General features: G+C 25.8%; 2 protein-coding genes across 3 annotated transcripts; both read left to right on the top strand.

Annotated features, from left to right (window-relative positions):
* Positions 1–5,911: 5,911 nt before the first annotated feature.
* Positions 5,912–20,036, top strand: LOC112782642 (ABC transporter B family member 15). 2 transcript variants are annotated; one of them, XM_072229662.1, is made up of 9 exons: positions 5,912–6,403; positions 7,148–7,202; positions 7,375–7,553; positions 8,476–8,961; positions 9,483–10,023; positions 14,846–15,396; positions 16,480–16,852; positions 17,718–18,286; positions 18,927–20,036. In XM_072229662.1, the coding sequence occupies exons 4-9, from the start codon at positions 8,519–8,521 to the stop codon at positions 19,777–19,779; spliced, it is 3,330 nt and encodes a 1,109-aa protein (XP_072085763.1). In that variant the 5' UTR covers positions 5,912–6,403; positions 7,148–7,202; positions 7,375–7,553; positions 8,476–8,518; the 3' UTR covers positions 19,780–20,036. The 2 variants fall into 2 exon arrangements, with proteins under 2 accessions (XP_072085763.1, XP_072085762.1); XM_072229661.1 differs by having other exon boundaries at positions 5,916–6,403; positions 7,375–7,555; positions 8,506–8,961.
* A 125-nt stretch (positions 20,037–20,161) lies between these two features.
* On the top strand, positions 20,162–21,078 carry LOC112782644 (glycosyl hydrolase 5 family protein-like). The gene has a single exon (XM_025825127.3). The coding sequence runs from the start codon at positions 20,297–20,299 to the stop codon at positions 20,957–20,959; it is 663 nt and encodes a 220-aa protein (XP_025680912.3). The 5' UTR covers positions 20,162–20,296; the 3' UTR covers positions 20,960–21,078.
* Positions 21,079–21,472: the final 394 nt, after the last annotated feature.

Genomic DNA, 21,472 nt, shown 5'->3' with positions numbered 1-21,472 from the left:
TAAAATTATTTGGAATATGTTTAGAGTACTGAATTAAATACTTCAAAATTTTAAAAATTAGATTGAGATGAGAATGTAACTTTATGGACCAATTTAAATAGTAATTCTCAAAAATTAAAAAAAAAAAAATATATATATATATAGGAGTGTTAGGGGTCAACAATTTTTGTGATTTATAACCATCAAATAGCTATTAATAATGATTTTAATGGTGTGAGATTAATGTGAAATTTCATCCAGTGACTCATTTTTCTTTGCTGGTTACATGCTGGCCATATATATATATATATATATATATATATATATATATATATATATATATATATATATATATATATATATATATATATATTCTAATTTTATTTTATTTTTATATAAATTGAATTTGATTTACTATTTTTTTATTAAATATACTATTATAAATTTAAATTTTAAACTAACTCTAAACCTTAAACTTACTTATCATAACAATTTTGATTGAATTTAAATTTTAAACAATTCTATCTAAAAAGTTAAATTATCTTTCCCAATGAATTATAACTCAAATGGCATAATCTCCATATACTCATGAACTAACATAATAAAAATAATAAGCCAGAGTACTAAATTGAGTACATCAAAATAGTAATTTTGAAAAATCATTTGTGATGAACAATTACGGATAAAACACTACATTTGTCCAAAAACCTCTCACAGTTTTTGTATGATGCTTTTTTTTTTTTTCAGCCCATGTCGTAGCGGTTTACGTTTAATTTTAAAACCACTGCACTATTTTATGGTTTTTATAGATATGTAATATTGTAAATATATCTACAATCAGTGGGGGCAAGCGCCCCACTACAATTTGAAATTTTTTTTAGTAGTATATGATAATAATATTTATTTACCTCTATTAGATTATTAAATTTGACCCCACAATAATTTTTTACTCAACTTTTAGTACTTAATCGTCACGTTAGAATGATCAATTATCAGATTTAAACGAAATTAGTGTTCTTTTTTAAAAATCAACTCAAAAGAATATTATTTATCTTATTTTCAAATTAGCTTTAATTTTTACTAGCAACTATATTAATTGAAAGAATTTTTTTAACTATGAATATCAATAAGAGTCGGCTTCTACTTGTGTTGGAAAGTAAATTTTTAAATAATTGTATAGTAATATATAAGGAAAGAGAGAAATTTTGATGGTAGTGTTAAGAGAAAAGTCACTTAATTTTTTAAAAATATAAAACCTAAAAGATAGAATTTTAAATTATATATTATTATTTAAATTACTATTTTAGTGTTTTAATTTATATATTAGATATTTTGAAGACTAATCATATTTTATAATAACAAAATATAATCATAACAATAATCATGCTATATGTACATAAAAAATAATTATTTGTATAAAATATATATTAAAATATAAAATACACATTGAAAATAAATTAAACAATACATGTATTTGTACATAGATATATAGTGATTAATAGATAATTTAATATTTAATTTTTTATATATACATATTATTATTATTATTATTATAAAAATTATTATCATGTTATATAAATTTTGCCCCTACTACCAAAATTTTTTGGATCTGTCTACAATATTAAAAAATTATATTCTAATAATTTGATATCCAAATAATTTATATATATATATATATATAGGAATTGTTTAACCATTTTACAAGGTAAAACTCTGAATAACCTTTCTTTGGGATGGAGGCAATAAACTTTCATTTGTCTAACACAATTCGCATGATACACTTATGTTTGTCACTACCTATCATTTTCCACTATGCGAAATACATGCTTTTGTTGTGAATAAATTTTCACTCATTTTTCAATACATGCGAAATACTTGCTTTTATTGTGAACAAATTTTCACCATTTCTGAACAAATACATGCTGAATTATCTCTTTATGTCGTGATTAAATTTTCACTAATTTCCCACTATATATGGACATGCTAAATGAATGCATTTGTTGTGCAAGTTTAATTTCCAGGTCCAATTTGGATGGATGTGTTGCGAAATGATACGGAAAGAGATACTAACTAATGCAATACTAACTTAAAATGTGCAATATTAATAAGGACTTTGTTATCCTGTGCCGTACTAATGCAATATTAACTTAAAATGTGCAATATTAATAGGGATTTTGTTATTCTGTGTTGTTAGAGTATTGGTTAAACATATTATAAAAAAAATATTTTAATGTTATGTATTTGTTTTTAATGTATTAAATATATTAAAAATATTAAAATATTTTTTTTGGTAGTATGTTTAACCAATATCTTTAAGATACAAGATAGCAAAATTATATATATATATTATGGTATTCCCTAACTCGATAGGTCAATAATTAATTTATCGTGGATCTGAACTTTATTTAAAGGGTCTTGACCAATGGGTTATTATATGCATAAAACAAAATTTGAACCCCCAATACTTATTTAAACAAACGAATGAACTGACCACTTAACCAACCCAAATTAATTATATATAATATTTTTGATTATATAATAATATTTATGATGTCATAAAGATTACATGATGAATTATATATGTTCTATTAAAGCTCAGGTTAACTATTATTTTAATTAATATTAATCAACTACCGACCAGCTGCAGAAATAATCCAGTTTTGCTTATTAATATTACTAAACTATGATTTATCTTTCAGTTCGACAAATTAAAAATTAATTTATCGTAAATCTAAATTATATTTAAAAATTATCGTTAACTAATAAATTACTGCATATATAAAATAGAATTTAAATTTTAATACTTATTTAAATAAATTAATTAATTAATTATTCAACCAACTCAAATTACACATAACAAAGTATAACATTCTAGCTACTTGGGTTGACTAATAAGTATTCATAAAAGTTTAATTTATTAGCTTTGTTAATCCGTAATTATTCAGTTAATATCTGTTATCAAGATAAGTTTACGCATGATAAATTCTCATTAATTAAGATAGTAATTAACAAACTAATAATTAATATATATATATATATATATATATATATATAATTCGTATTAACAGCTATTCTAAGAGGAATGTTTTTATGTGGCGCTACAAGCCGTTTTTTATTAACAATAGGTGTCAAGTGAAAGTGCAGTAATGTATGCAGCTGAGGCATCTTAACAGATCGATAGACTTAAACTTCGTTCCTATATGACCCGATCAATTCGGAAGTTCTGGAAAAATCGAAATAGGAGAGCACTCATCTTGGAGTAGGCTTACTATTTAGATACTTTCAGCAGTTATCCACTCCGCACTTAGCTATCCAGCGTAATTACTGTGGACACGATAACTGGCACACCAAAAGTATATATACTTGACACAGCTTAAAGACTGAATCACACTTTTCCTCCTTTGAGAGATGGTCTCATCACACTTTCCCTACTAATTATGACTAATAACCATATATATATATAGCCGATGCACATATATACAGTACATTTTTATTCTTCAATTATTATTATTAATATTAGGGAAAAGTATTATTTTAGTCCCTAATGTTTAGGGTCAGAATCGAAATCGTTCCTTACGTAAATTTTTATTTAGAATCATTATTAATGTTGTATTTGATTTTAAAATCGTCCTTTTAAATACATTTTTTTAAATGACAAAAATACCCTTTTCTCCACTATTTCATTCTTCTTGTTCTTCTTCAATTTTTCTAGGAGAACAAATTCTGTTATTCTTCTTCTTCTAGAAGAAATTCTTCTTTTATTAACAAAACTCAAAACTTCAAAATTTTAAATACAGTTAACAAAATCAAATTATAAGAATTAAAAATATCCAAATTCATCTTCAATTATAAAAATAAAAAATTATAAATTTAATTACCAAAAAATCAAATACAAGAACAAGATAAAAAATTAGGGAGAAACAAGAAATCCAAAAATAAAAAAAACAACAACAATTTAGAAATCCATAAATAAGAACAAGTACAAAACTAACAAAAAAATTAGAAAATTAAGAATTATGATGAACAAATTCATTATTCAAATCTAGATTCAACAACACCAACAACTAAAACATTATTCAAATCCAGAAATAACAACATCAAATTCAACAACCAAATCAACACACAACAACAATAAAATCAGAAAATAACAAATCCAAATCAGATTAGAAGTAGAAGCAGAAGCAGACCCAGAAGAAACAGAAGCAGAAAGCAGAAGCAAAAACAAGAAGCAGAAGACGAAGCAGAAATAGAAGCCGAAGCAAGAAGCAGAAGTGGCGAGGCGGCGAGGAGCAGCGGTGCAAAAGCAGAAGCTCTCTCCCCTGGCTCGCGACGGCGACGACAGCTCCAAGCTTCGCCGGCGCCGTCTCCCTCCCCCCTCTCTCGTGTCCTTTCCCCTTTTCCTTTCTCCTCTCCCCACTCATGTCTTTTCTTTTTTTTTTAATTTTATAATTTTTTTATTAGAATAGGAGTAATTTAGTAATAAAATTAAAAATTTTATTAAAAATGACGATTTTAATACGAAATAAAACGTTAAGGACTATTCTAAATAAAAAATTACGTTGGGGACGGTTTTGATTCTGTCCCTAAATATTAGGGACCAAAACAATACTTATTCCTTAATATTATATAAATGAATTTTTTTTTACAATAGTAACAATCAATAATTTATGATAATTATTTTGTACTTTTAATTTTATCAACATTGGTTGCTATGAATGTAAAAATGTGCATCATGTTTATTAGTTAACTATTTTTCGTTAGTTTATTAGAAGAAAATAAAACATCAATCTTTATTCAATTTTATTTTCATCATTATAACATCGTTGAATAAGTATTAATTAATAACTTTAATATATAGAATATTAATTCTAAAAAGTTATAAAAGATAATAATGCTTAATTCAGTAAGTTCAATAATAATAATAATAATAATAATAATAATAATAATAATAATAATAATAATAATAATAATAATAATAATAATGAATGATTCATATTTAAAACTTTTAATTTTGTTGACATTAGTACATATGCATCTTAATATATATATTAAATACTAACACTCATTGAAAGGTATATAATTAATCAAATCAAGACAAGGCAAAGGTAGTTTTGTTGCTGTCAGTGACTACTATAATCACTTAATCATGTGTATGTGGGGACCAAGCTAGTTAATTAATTAACTAATACTAATAAGCAATGGTTACATTCATGCATCGCCATGTTCCTGTCTACTATATTTGAGCCAGTTTTACTATAAGAATAAAATAATATAAACAGCATACCAAAATAAAATTTTAAGGGGAAAAAAAAAAAGAACAAACAGCACTACGGTTTTGCTCCCTACATACATGTCGTCATTAGTGACGCTTTTGCTTGTATATACTATTTTAAGAAAAAATATTTTTTTTTATCAATTTTATTAATTAAGTCAAGGATTTTATTGAAAAAAAAAAAAAAGATAAAACCCTATAATTAAAATGGAATGTTATTACTTCGTTAAGTAAGTTGTATGTCCCATCTATTAAAATACTTATTATAAGTAAATAAAAATTAATTATCATACACAATACTAAATATCCTTAATCTAATTTTCATCTTATCCAACAACAACAACAATTAGTATTTATCATTTTTAGAATTAAATTAATTTATTTTCTAGTGATTATTACAAAGTCAAATTAAACATAAGGTTGTCATTAGATCCCCTCTTCACATATATCCTCTACATTATTATTATTATTATTATTATTATTATTATTATTATTATTATTATTATTATTATTATTATTATTATTATTAAGTTAAAAATCAATCACTAAATTAATTAGTAGCCAATTTTAGCATATATCTAAATAATCTAATATAATTAATAAAATATATAATAAACCCCCTTCACATGATATATATATATCAGTATCAAGGAATCACCCACTTATCCCTGACCAAAATTGTTCTGTTAATTTGCCCCCACCACATACCATATGCCACATATACCCCTCAAAGCACTCACTCAAAATTCCTATAAATTCTCACCATAACATTGCAAATATCAATTGCCCAAAGTGCTTAATCATCACTACTACTATTATTATTGGTAGTAGTAGTAGTAGTATTATAGTGCTCACTCTTCTACTGTGTATTTATTTCTTTTTGTGATGGATGTGGATAATAATCATAATAGTGTTGGTGCCATGGCTAGTAGTAGGAAGAAGAAGAAGAAGAAGAAGAATGGGTCAATAAGTTCAATTTTCATGCATGCAGATACCAAAGACTGGTTTTTCATGCTCTTTGGTTTGTTGGGGGCAATTGGAGATGGATTAACCACACCTTTGGTCTTGTTCATCACTAGCAAGATGATGAACAACCTTGGAAGTTTTTCTAATCTTGAAGGAGGTGGTGCTTTCACTCAGAACATAAACAAGGTATTATTATTATTATTATTATTATTATTATTTCTTTGATTTTGATGATTATTGTCAAATAAAAGAAAAGTTCTAGTAATGTATGTTTATAATTAAGATTATCCTTGATTTAGAACTCCAAAACCATTATTGTCTGAACTTTGAATTAACAACTATGGCTTGGAGATATTTTTAATTATTTATTTGATTATCTTCTCTCTCAAGCAATATATACGAAAAGTTCAAACTTCAAAGTTGTTTTTCTTCTTTTTTTTTTCTTTTCCTTATGTGTATAGTTTAATGATTAGTATATATAATTATATATGGTATATAAAGTGAGAGACAGATATAACTCCCACAAGACACGCTCATATGGTGCAGATTAAATAATATTCTATCTATTTAAAATAATTGATGTTAATTTGGTTAAAGTAATTTGTTGAATAGCAAGTGCAAGTCGAGAAGAAATCTTACATCAAAAAGAATAAAGAAAAAGTGAAGAGTTTATAAAATAAAAACTCGCGCAAACTTGATGTCTAAAAATTTTGGATTATTAAATATAGTGTCATATCATTTTTCGGTTTTTCTTTTTTTATTTTTCTGTGGTTAACATTTTTTCATGATGGCCCAATATAAATCATTAAAAAATTAATCTTATATTCAAACAACAAATTATTTACATTATTTTTTATATTTGCTATTTTATCTAAACTAACAATAGTTATTTTTATTGGGTTGATTTTAATTTGTTGATCTGTGATGCAGAATGCAGTGGCTTTGTTATATCTGGCATGTGGGTCTTTTGTTGCTTGCTTCTTGGGTGAGTTTTATTTGCTATTATTTTCTATTGTTTAATTTATAATTTTTTTTTAAAAAAATAACTTTTATTTTTGTCTTCACACATAACGGTACAACATATATACAGAAAAGTAAATAACAAATTATTATTATTCTGGGAAGTATTGTGTTGATGATTATTACTTTATTTGCAGAGGGTTATTGTTGGACAAGAACAGGTGAAAGACAAGCAACAAGAATGAGAGGCAGATATTTAAAGGCAGTACTAAGACAAGAAGTGGCATACTTTGATTTGCATGTTACAAGCACTTCAGAGGTCATCACCAGTGTCTCCAATGATAGCCTTGTAATTCAAGATTGTCTTAGTGAAAAGGTATGAATTAAGAAAAAATATATATATTATTATTGTTATTAGGATCACTATAAGAAAAGAGAACTATTTTAACACTTTTTTTAATAGCTATAATTAAATATAAAAATTAATATATATTTTTTATAAATATTACAAATGTCAAATTCTTTATAGCTTTTTGATGAATAATTTGACCGTAAAAAATTATTCTTCAATTTTAACACTCATTTGTTTTCAATTTATTCTACTACTATTCCTCTTTTTCTCTAGACTCCGTTAATTTTGGCATCACACTGCTCTCAGTTTGGAATCATACTACTTATTCTTTATCTTCAAAATCTTTTATTCTTCAATTTCAAGATCTCATCTCATTCTTTGTTGAAAATTTTTGTTGAGAATTTTTTATGGTTAATAAATGTCAAAATAAATAGTATTTTTGACGGTTAATAAGTATCACAGAAAATATATTCTCAAATTTTTTTAACAAATTATTTTTGACAACCAATATTTATCAAAATAAGATTTAAGCTTTTTTCACAATTATTTATACGTTAAAAATACTATTTTTGACAAAATTTTTATTAATATATTTTTATAGTTAAAATAGTATCAAAATTTATTTTTTTGACGAATTTTAATTCTTTTTTTATACATATAACTCTAAAAAATAATCTATATCGTTATAGTGGATAAAATAAGATTTAATTTTAATTCCATGAAATTAGTGATTTATAGTTGTGATGATACTTATTAAAAAAAGTTATAGTGAATTTAAGTTGATACAAAGAAATAAATATATAAATAGTTTTATTTTTAATATTTTTTTTATATATAAGAGTCTTTTTTTTCTCATTAAAACTCTAATAATATATCATGATTTATAAATTTATTTTTCGTCAAAATTTATACAAAGAAATTTTATACAATTAACTAATATAAATAGTTGGTTGCAATTTTTGAAACCTATCCATGTTCCAAATTTCTTGATGAATGCATCAATGTTTATTGGGAGCTACATAGTGGCATTTGCATTACTATGGAGACTAGCAATAGTGGGGTTCCCATTTGTGGTGTTGCTAGTGATCCCAGGCTTAATGTATGGAAGAACATTAATGGGGTTAGCAAGAAAAATAAGAGAAGAGTATAATCAAGCAGGGACAGTGGCAGAGCAAGCAATATCATCAATAAGAACAGTGTATTCTTTTGTGGGAGAGAACAAGACAATAGGTGCTTTCTCTGATGCTCTACAAGGTTCTGTTAGGTTGGGTTTGAAACAAGGGTTGGCTAAAGGGTTAGCAATTGGAAGCAATGGTGTTGTCTTTGCAATTTGGTCTTTTATGTCTTATTATGGTAGCAGGTTGGTTATGTACCATGCTGCTCAAGGTGGCACTGTTTTTGCTGTTGGTGCTGCTATTGCTCTCGGTGGATTGTAATTATACTTCTCCCTCTCTCTCTTTCAATTTCTTTCTATGCTTTCATTTTAGATGCACTTTAATTTAGAGTAAGACATTGTTTATTTTTAGATGGTTATTTCTATAAAGATATCTTTACGTAAAAATGATATTGTGAACCGTTAGATACTTTTGTTAAATATGTCAAATAATTTAATGAGTTACAGTATCGTCTTTATACGAAGATGTAGTTTTGGAATAACCATCTTATTTTTATGAAAATTTTTTATGAGTGATCACTTACATGAAGTTGTCTTCGTGTAAAAATTAATATATTTGACTAAATTATCCTTTAACAGTTTTTGACTAATATTTTTTAGATAAAAATATCTTTAAGTGAGTAAACACTATTTTTAGTTTAATAACTCTTTTTTTTTTTTACAAACTCATATTATAAATGAGTTTGTAAAAATTTTGATAAAACTCTGATACAGTCATTTCATGTGAAATATATAAAGTTAACTGCACTTGAGTTTTTACCATTCTTTTTGTGAATCAGGGCGTTAGGTGCCGGTCTATCCAATGTCAAGTACTTCTCAGAAGCAATCACTGCAGGAGAACGAATCATAGAGGTTATAAAACGAATTCCAAAAATTGATTCAGACAACATGGTAGGAGAGATTCTGGAAAACGTCTTAGGAGAAGTCGAATTGGATCATGTTGAATTCGCGTACCCGTCGAGACCGGACAACATGATACTATCCGACTTCTCCCTGAAGATTCCAGCCGGGAAAACTGTAGCCCTGGTGGGAGGGTCCGGGTCGGGGAAATCGACGGTGATATCACTGTTGCAAAGGTTCTATGACCCAATAGGAGGTGAGATAAGGGTTGATGGGGTGCCAATTAAGAAGATGCAATTAAAATGGCTAAGATCTCAAATGGGTTTGGTTAGTCAAGAGCCAGCACTATTTGCAACAAGCATAAAAGAGAATATTCTGTTTGGGAGAGAAGATGCATCTGAGCAAGAGATTGTGGAAGCTGCAAAAGCCTCCAATGCTCATAATTTCATCTCACAATTGCCACAGGGATATGATACCCAGGTCAGTACTTTTTTTTTTTTAAATATACTTCTAAAATATACAAGAAACTTTTATATTATGTTAATTTAATTTATTTCTCTTTCCAATGTTAGATGAGATATAAAATCTAAATCAAATGGATCTCACACTCTATCAAGTAATAAACACAAAAGTTTTAACTCTTAAGCAGATTTAATCGTATTTTAAAAACATTGCATGCTAACAATTTATTTTTATTTATAATATTTAAAATTGTGTTATATATTTAAAAAATAAGTATGTAGTTGTACATATATATACTCATATTCTCTCTTTCGTTTTGTGTTTGTAAAATCATTTTCACAAAGCATAAAACATATATCTCACAAAATTATTTTAGAATTTATTTACTTTTTAATTTGCCCACATGTTTAATTTGAAGTTGATGCCATAAATCCATGACAATGACGACATAATAGTGTATGTGTGTGTGTGTGTGTTTCACAATGCAAATAATTCTTTGCTTTAATGATATCCCATATTCAATTCCATGCTGTAATAATAATAATATGATTATAACAACTAACAATTTTGTAAGAAAAACAGCAAAAAATATACCAAGTAATAATTTATTTGGTGGTCCACGCACAAAAAGCACCTCATCTTTCTTCCAATGTGCGATCCTAAAAATTGTAAATTGCCACTTTTTATTTTAATTTTTAAGAATCAAATTCCATAAATGGCCGGCATCTTTTCTCAATTATGCAGTCAAACTATTACTGAATAGCATCTTTAATTTTTCAAAGCAATATCTTACATCTCACTACAGCTCATCGACCATGATCCAAGTTTAATAGCATGTATATATAATTGTATATAGTAGCAGATAATTATTTTAGAAAAAAAATAAAAGAAAACAAGGTTTTAATAGATAACAATTAAGAAAGACAAACTATAATTGAATGTGTATAATAAAAAATAAATTTTGTTAACGAATATCTTAAGAACTGTTTTTTATAAAGTTTCTATTAATATAATAAAAGTTTTGAAACTTATAGTATAATCAATATATTAGAGTTTGTGTCATTAAATTGTTAAAAAAAGATTTTTTTTAATAATTTTTTATTTTTTAATATGTTTAATAAAATTTTAATAGTAAAAATAAAAATACTAATAAAATTTTTTTAAAATTTATAATTTACATATTTTTAAAAAGTTTTTTATTTAAAAAAATATTTTTAATATAATAAACAAATTAAAAAATATTTTTATATTGTTATTGTTGTACCCAATATAATTATTAGAAAAAAATTATTTTTTATAAAATATACAAATATAAAATTACTTTTTTTTAAAGGTCTTTACAAAGAATTATTTAAAAAAAAGATTTTTTTTGTAAAAATTTACCTAAATAAATTTTTAGTAGTTTGATTTTTATTTTTAATAAAAAGTTTTTACTTTAGAAACCTCAATGAGTATTTTTAGTATACTTATATTAATAAAATTCAAAGAATATCTTTTATGTAGGAAAATTCTAAGACATTCAATAATTAAAGAAACGGAGTGAGATTTTCTATTACAAGTAGTACACAGACACGACTATAAAAAAAACCAATAAAAAAGTACAAACATTTGTCTATTCACATGAGTCATTATTATAATAGTTTTATTTTTAATTGAATTCTTAAATAATCTTGATATCATCAACGTGGAAAAATGGAAGACAAATGGAAAATACATATTCATTGGTAGTCCAGCTCCTCAAGCAAGATATAAGAGGATATCAGTGGTTGACTTTCCCTCAGGGGTCAATTTTTAAATTAAAATTAAATAAAATTATGAAAGAAATTCTCAAATAAAATAAAGTAAAAATGTTTTCAGAAGAAGTATTATAATAAAACAATGAAAAATTAATTTAAATTGTTTGGATAATTGACTCACTTATACATTTAAATAAGTGTTAAGATTCAAATTGTCATATATGTAACAAATTTTTAAATAAAACTAAAAAAGTCAACCAATAATAATATGATATCTGCTATTAAAGTTTTTTGTTGTTGTCAAATTTGATATTTTTTTAAATAGAGCATAATTAAACTAACTAAATCAACTAATTTTTTAAATATAAAATAGCAAAAATATCAAAAACACCCTTTGTTAATATTTTACTTTAAAAAAATCTATTAGTTCAATTAATTTAAAGTCAAATTGAATTTATTTTTAAAAAAAATATTTATTTCTCATTTTTTTAATAGATAAAATTATTTCATATTTAGATACATTTTTAAAAAAATATATTAAAAATATCTTTTATTTTTATTTTTATTTTTTTAAAATATGGTATTATTTTTTTAGAAAATAATTTATTTTTTAATAAATTTAAAAAAATCTAAAAATAAATTTAAAATTGAATAAAAGTATTTTTTTAAATATATTTATCAATTAAAAAATAATCTAATAAAATTTTTTGAAGAAGTGTTTGTGCATTAAAAAATATAAGCACTTAGTCTTATGTTTGATAAATAAAAAATTTATGTACTTATATTTGTAGCTTTTAAAAATTATGAGTACTTTTGAAATCACTTAAAAAATAATTTTTAATAAAGTTGATTTGTAGTTATTAAAATTAAAAAGTTTAATATAATTTCGTACATTAACTAATATTCAAATTTAATACTTACATTAATGTCTATTATAATATTTTTAAATTTTAAAAACTATTTTATTAAACATACTTATTATTACTTATATTTATTAAAAATTATTTTTAATTTAATTTTTTTTTTTGTGATTATTTTTAATTTAATTTACCAACCACAAAAACAGATTCTACAATTTTAAAAAACAAACTTTTAAAAACTGACTTTTATAAACTATTTTTAACAAATAAAAATTTTACCAAAAACTAAATTTTAGTCATTTTTGCTTTACACATTTATTTTCTGTTTAAAAAAATTAAGTTTAACTAAAAAAAGTATTAACCCTTGTCGCAAATATTCTCTAACTGTATGATTTGTGAGAAGCTGCTTGATTAATCAATTGAGTTTCGTCCTCCTAGTAACAATATTATTATTATTATTATTATTATTTAAACAAATCATGATCAGGATGATAACAACAAATTCCAGTTTTATAATTGCTGGACGTAATAACCTTCCTCAGATATCTCCTTTCCGACGGCATTTACCTTCCCAAACAACTAATATCTATTTCAATTATTGAAAAAAAAAAATAACATACTTCACCTTTCTTATTATTATTTATATTTAATTTATAAAAACTGATTAATAGGTACGTTAACATCTATTAGTATATTAGTAATTATATAATTATATTAGATATATATCAATATTAACTATTAAAATTAATTATTAATATAAAATATATATTTAAATATAAAATATACATACACTAAATTATAAATATATAATGACTAATTTAATAAATAATTTTAACGTACAAATAGTCTTCTCGTAAACTATGATATGAGTAAAAAAACATATACTAAAATTTTATAATGTATTCGTGTTCATTCTAAACTATATATTTAACATATATTGGCAGCATATATAACATTCACTTAAGAATACTTTTTTGAAAAAATATTAAAATATTATGAAATATATTTAAAAATAGTACTATATATATAAGTCTTTTTGTTAATTAAATTTCAATAAATTGATCTAAAATCAACAAAAATTATTATTAATATTATCACTCTTATTTATCCACTCATCATCCAAATTTTATTATTCAATTTAATTAGATTTAGTTCACAAAAAATTCATACATATAGTATTTTTTTATACTTATTAATATGTATTCTAAAAATATTTATAATTTAAAAAATTTATTAAAAAAACAACTATACTAAAATATACTAAAATTAACTATTAATATAAAATATACATTAAAATATAAATTATATATTAAAAATAAATTAAATTATACTATATTTTATATACAAATATATAGCGACGAATTTAGTGAATGTTTTTTATTTTGCATATTTTTGTTAAAAAATATACATAATTATGAATAGTTTTAGACGCACTTTAGTGCTATGATACACAAAATTTCTTTCTAAAAATATATATCATAAAATTATATTTAAAAATTTAATTTAATTAAAAAAATACACCTCTTTTATTAAAAATTTTAAAATATATATATAAATAATTAGTGAATTCTATTTAACCTTCTCTAAACTAAAGAGTAAGTTATCTTTTATAATATATTTTTTTATTATTAAATAAAATAAAATAAAATTTTTATAATAAAAGTTACATCACTGGTTTAAACAAAAATTTTTCAATTTCAATTCTCCCTCCCCCAAAATTGATTTAAGCAATGAATGATGTGATTATATGCTGTAATTTAACTTCAAATTTCATTGATTTCATGTTTCACTATACTATCTATCGAGTTAATGATGAGGATAATAAGATAAGATTGACACTATTGTTGTGATTCATACACTACTCTCTGCTAATAATATGATGAGCCCTAAATAAAATAACTTATCACAAGATTATATATATTAAGATTTTGATGTGAAAGGATGAACTAATTAAATAGTGCAGTAATGGTGTAACTTACATCATTATTAATTTTAAATTTTTTAATAATTTTTATAATTTACAAAAAAAGTTAGATCATGATTAATTAATTAAATTAATAAAATTTAGGTTAGATTAAGAGTTAAAATTAATTATGATAAGTCAATTAATTTTATTTCAATTAATAATAAAAAGATATGTCACAAGGGATAATTTATTCTCTAATTTAGAGAGGGTTAGATACAATTCACCTAAATAATTATATCATAACAGAAAGAAAAAAATGCATGTGGTGATGGATGCAGGTTGGGGAGAGAGGAGTGCAAATGTCAGGAGGACAAAAACAAAGAATCGCCATCGCAAGAGCAATAATAAAAAAACCAAGAATCCTCCTTCTGGACGAAGCAACAAGCGCACTCGACTCCGAATCTGAGCGCGTTGTTCAAGAAGCGCTCGACAAAGCCGCCGTTGGCCGCACCACCGTCATCATTGCCCACCGCCTTTCCACTGTTCAGAATGCTGACCTCATTGCTGTCGTTCAGAATGGCAAGGTCGTGGAAATAGCGCCCCACCAAACCCTAATTCAAAATGACGCCGGTATTTACGCTTCCCTCGTTCACCTCCAAGCGTCAAAGAATAATAATGAACAAGACGACACTGTCGTTTTGCCTCCTCCTACTCATCCGTCATCCATTTCCAACAGCGATATTCATAACACAAGCAGTCGAAGGCTCTCGCTAGTTAGCCGATCTAGCTCAGCAAACTCCGTTGCCCGCGTGGCTTCTTGTGCCGGTGATGATGATGACGTAGAAAAAATAGTTGAAGATAACAACTTTGCTGTTCCTTCATTTCGCAGGTCAGTGAATTCTCACTCTCTTTATTTCATGTAAAGATAATAATTTGTGAGGTAATTTAAATTATAAAATATTATTTATATATTAAAATCAGATATTAAAATAAGTTATTATATATTTTTTATATATATATATAGTTTAATTAATTTTTAATATATATTTTATATTAATATTTAATTTTAATATATATTTAATATGATTATTTTTTTGTTAGCATTTAATATGATTATTTATATTTAATTATTAATATAATAAAATGTTAATAAAAATTATTATTTTTGTATAAAATGTACCTTTAATTTTTCTTTTTCTCTTGTTATACAAAATTTATTATTATTATTTTATTTTTATGTTAAAAGATTTTTTAGATATTAGGTTTGGTCTCTATTGCTAATTTGTTACCATAGTTATATTTGTCTTAATATATTAGCATTTAATTAAATAATCTAATAAAAACTTTCTATAACAATTTGTGTCGAATGTTAATAAAAGGGAGCAGTGTAATACTATCTAAAAACAGTTATGCTATATATAAAAATTATTATCAATATAGAATACACATTAAAATATAAAATATATATTAAAAATGAGTTAAAATATATATATATATATATATATATAATAATAATTAATTTTAATATATATAATATTTTTTATTTAAAAATTAATATTTTATTAAATATAAAAAAATTAAAATTATTAAAAATGAGTTTATATATATATATATATATATAATAATTAATTTTAATATATATAATATTTTTTATTTAAAAATTAATGTTTTATTAAATATAAAAAAATTAAAATTAAAACACCCTCATTCTTAAATTATAAATCATAAATTCTAAATTTTAAATTTAAATTATTGATATAAAATATAATAAATAAAAAAATTAATATTTGTTTAATTACTAAATAATATATTACTTTTTACTTAATAAGAAACGTTTAAAAGTAATAATTTATAAAGCCAAAAGAATTTAGGTGGATTTTACAATTAAGAAAAACTTATTATCTGAAAAGTTTTGTTATATTATTTACTCTTTTTAATACTTAATTAAATTTTTGAGTACGTTATGGTGTAGGTTGTTAGCTCTAAACCTTCCGGAGTGGAAGCAAGCATGTTTGGGATGTATGAGTGCAGTGCTATTTGGTGCAGTTCAACCGATTTATGCATTCTCTATGGGGTCAATGATATCCGTTTATTTTCTGACGGACCATGATGAGATTAAGAGGAAGACTATGATCTACGCACTTTGTTTTCTAGGGTTGGCTGTGTTCTCTCTAATTGTGAATGTGTTGCAGCATTATAACTTTGCTTACATGGGTGAGTACTTGACAAAGAGGGTTAGGGAGAGGATGCTTTCAAAGATTCTCACTTTTGAAGTAGGCTGGTTTGACCAAGATGAGAATTCAACGGGTGCAGTTTGTTCTAGACTTGCCAAAGAAGCAAATGTGGTATGTTTTATTATTCTTACTTATGTTTATGATAATGTAATAATAATGATGAATCTCACATTTTTTATTTAGTAACTAAAAATGTGTTAGTTTAGTATAACAGGGAAAATTAATATACAAAATATATCTCTCTCTAGAGAAATGTAACTAAAAATGCAACAAATTGTTTTTTTTTAAATGTAATATATACAGATTTTAATTTTGATGTACCGTAGTATAAAATCATTTTATACATATATCCAATCATATAATATCATATTAGTAAAAATAACTATCTTTTATATTAATAACATGAATGATCATCTAAAAGAACGACTATAATTGTATGACTATACCTATTCATATTTTTCTCTTCTTTTGTCACATGAACTTTTTTTTAGGTATGAAGCAAAGATCCAAGTAACATTTCTCTATTACTTTTGTTGGGTCATAATGTCTTGTTAAACATGCACCGATTCATGATCCATAATGTTACATTATCAATCATTTCTTCTTGTCATTCCATTAAATTTAATTTTGATGTGCAGTATACATGTGTCCAATTATATATTATTATTATTATATTAGTGAAAATAATTATTTTACTGTAACATATATGATCAAAACTAAACTTTTAGTTTAGGTGTCTTCTATGATACTTAATATTTACTCATAAAATTTAAAAATAAAAAAGTGGATCTCATCTTATTCCATCTCTATTTTTAGACAAATTAAACAGAAAATTTGTAGACACTAAAAAATTCACCTTTATTTTATTGCCTCATTATCTTTCTTTTGTTTTTTTTTTTTTTTTTTTTGGTTTTCTGACAGGCCAAGCATTATCTTTTTCCTTTATTCATGGTGTTTCACTTTGACATGATTTCAGGTAAGGTCCTTAGTGGGAGACAGAATGGCCCTAGTGGTTCAAACAATCTCAGCGGTTCTAATAGCATGCACCATGGGCTTGATCATAGCATGGAGGCTCGCCCTTGTTATGATAGCCATTCAACCAATCATCATAGCATGTTTCTACACAAGGCGTGTCCTTTTACAAAGCATGTCAAGCAAGGCTATCAAGGCCCAAAGTGAAACAAGCAAGATAGCCGCTGAGGCCGTCTCCAACCTCAGAACGATAACAGCATTCTCTTCTCAAGACCGGATGCTCAAGATGCTCGAGAAGGCCCAACAGGGTCCAAGACGTGAGAGCATCCGGCAATCTTGGTATGCCGGAATTGGGCTTGGTTGTGCCCAAAGCCTCACGTCTTGTACATGGGCCTTGGACTTTTGGTACGGTGGGAAACTTATCTCCCACGGATACATAACGTCCAAGGCGCTGTTTGAGACCTTCATGATCTTGGTGAGCACGGGTAGGGTTATTGCTGATGCTGGTAGCATGACTAGTGACCTTGCTAAAGGTTCAGATGCTGTGGCCTCTGTTTTTGCCATCTTAGACAGGTATATATATAACTAAATAACACACAAATATTTGATATTAATACTTGTCAATCCTTTTCATTAATGCTTCACACGTTCTATTAACTTCTATCTCATCTTGTCATTTTCGTAATGAAAAAGTATAGGTAGACAATGAAAATACTAAATAATGTGAACAATTGATATATTGGATGTTCATTTCACTAAGTGTGCGATGGTTATTATAATATTAAGATTTAGGTGGGTAATTTAGAGGTGTAGTGTGTTTTAATTTGATTGATGGTTGTTTATGTTGTTCAACAAAATTATTGGTTACCTAACATTAGTAATTTACATCTCACGTCATTATTTATTTAAAAAAAATAACTAAATATTTTAATATTATATGCATAATAGGTGTGTCTGATTTTGTTTAGTGTTTTTTATTTTTGAAATTTTATAAAAAATAATAAAATAAAAACAAAAAATAGAAAATACAAACTAAATGCACCATCAAATTGCAAGATTAAGGTCTGGTTGTTTTTATTTTTAATTTCTATTTTTAAAATTTTGTAAAAAAAATTAAAAAAAATCTTGTTTAATTATTTCCACTTTTTTTTGTCTTACACTTTTTGTTTTTTGTCACACTTTTTGTGTTAATTATTTTGTGAAACGAGCACAGGTACACTAAGATTGAGCCGGATGACCCAGAAGGGTACAAGCCGGAAAAGTTAACGGGCCAGATGGAATTAAAAGATGTCCATTTCGCATACCCAGCTAGGCCCAACGTGATGATATTCGAAGGCTTCTCAATGCAAATTGATGCAGGCAAATCAACAGCACTAGTGGGCCAAAGTGGTTCAGGCAAATCAACAATATTAGGTCTAATTGAGAGGTTCTATGAGCCAATGAAAGGACAAGTGAGCATAGATGGTAGAGACATTAAATCATATAACCTAAGGTCACTAAGGAAACACATTGCACTAGTGAGCCAAGAGCCAACTCTATTTGGTGGCACAATAAAGGAGAACATTGCTTATGGAGCCTGTGAAAATGATGAGAAAGTTGTTAGTGAAAGTGAGATTATAGAAGCAGCAAGGGTAGCAAATGCACATGAATTTATTGCAAGTTTGAAAGATGGGTATGACACATATTGTGGTGATAGAGGGGTTCAATTGTCAGGGGGTCAAAAGCAAAGAATTGCAATTGCAAGGGCAATTCTGAAAAATCCAGAAGTTTTGCTATTGGATGAGGCAACAAGTGCACTTGATAGCCAATCAGAGAAGCTAGTGCAAGGTGCATTGGAGAGGGTTATGGTTGGAAGAACAAGTGTGGTTGTTGCTCATAGGTTAAGCACAATTCAGAATTGTGATGTGATTGCTGTTTTGGATAAAGGGAAGCTTGTGGAAAAAGGGACTCATTCATCTTTGTTGGGTAAAGGCCCAACTGGTGCTTATTACTCTCTTGTGAGTCTGCAACAAACAAGAGCAACCAACACTAATAATAGTAATAATAATGTTGGTGAAATTAGCTAGTTAATCAAAAAGTCAAAGTCAATGGTCAATGGTCAATGGTCAATGGTCAATATAGGGCTATTGTGGGTGATAGCTGCAAAGTACACAAAGATGGCACTTGAACTGATCAAGTTGTGTTATAGTATTAGCCACTTGTAAGAATATTTATATCTTACGCCATTCATGGTTAAATGTATATATATAATTATAATTATAATTATCAATGCATGCATGTACCTTTATCAATCAATAGAAACTTGGTGCAAATTTTTCTTTTACTTTTTTTTTTCTTTTTAAGTTTACACACACAAAAAAACAGAGTCATTTACTTAAAAATAGTAAGATACAAAGTGCCGCATGCTATATAATCTTTGTTGAATAACATACCTCAATCTATTTGTGTATAGTTCCTAAAATGTAGTAAGAACAAAGATTGTGAGAAAAGATAGTACATTCATTCATGTCTTCATAGAAACTTTCTATATAATCACTCCATAAGCAATATGTCACGTTTCTCTTCCAAAAGAAGACAAAAAAAATGATGGGTAAAATTTCAAATGTAGTTCTTGTTCTTGTTTATTACTCTATTCTAACACCATCACGTTCTAATGGTTATCCTCTTTCAACACAAAATAGATGGATCATTGATGAATCCACAAAGCAACGGTCCAAACTAGTTTGTGGAAATTGGGCAGGGCACCTTGAACCAATGTTACCAGAAGGACTTAACAAGAAGCCATTAAAGGATCTTGTTTCTCAATTGGTTAATCAAAGATTCAATTGTGTTCGCCTCACCTATGCAATTTACATGTGGACACGTTATGAGAATAATGTTGTTGAAGACACATTGAGAGATTTAAGAATACATAAAGAGGTTGTTAAAGGGATTTCAAAATCAAATCCTTCTTTGTTGAAGATGACTCACATACAAGTCTTTGATTCATTGGTTAAGGAACTTGGAGATCAAAATGTGATGGTGTTGCTTGATAATCATGTTAGCAAGGCAAAATGGTGTTGCAATGATGATGATGGAAATGGGTTCTTTTATGATAAATATTTTGATCCTTTGGAATGGATGCAAGGCCTTAGTTTAGTAGGCAAACACTATGCTGGAAATTCTGTTGTATGTAAGAAATTCATATACTTTTTTTCTCTGTTTCTATTTGGTTTAATTACTCTATTGGTCCCTTTAGTTTCGTGAAATTTTTCAATTAGGTTCCTATACTTTTTTCTTTTTAATTGGGTTCCTATACCAATTTTTTTTTCAATTAAGTACCTTTTAGTAGTAATTGGCTTAATTTTATAGGGACCCAACTAAAAAAAAAGAATTGATACATGGACCTAAATAAAAGGAAAAAAAAAAAGTGTAAGGACCCAATTAAAAAAGAAATTTGGTGCAAGGACTCAATTAAAAAAAAGTATAGGAACCTAATTGAAAATTTTGCGAAACTATAGGACCAACAGAGTAATTAAACATTTCTATTTTGGAAACGATAATGTTACTCCTAAATTAATAATGTTACTTCTTAATTATATTTTTTTTTATATCTTTCTCCAAAACTATCATCGATTTTTATTTGTTATATCAACATTATTTTCTGATACTTTTTTGTCATATTCATAAAGATTGTGGATAGTTTTAGAAAAATATAAAAAATATATATATAATTAAGAGGGAGCGACATTATCATTTTTTTTCTTTTTAACAAGTTGT

Source organism: Arachis hypogaea, chromosome 20, assembly GCF_003086295.3.
Source record: "Arachis hypogaea cultivar Tifrunner chromosome 20, arahy.Tifrunner.gnm2.J5K5, whole genome shotgun sequence".
Lineage (NCBI taxonomy): Eukaryota > Viridiplantae > Streptophyta > Magnoliopsida > Fabales > Fabaceae > Arachis > Arachis hypogaea.
The sequence above is the reverse complement of the archived record's forward strand: the minus strand, read 5'-3'. Positions and strand labels throughout refer to the sequence as shown.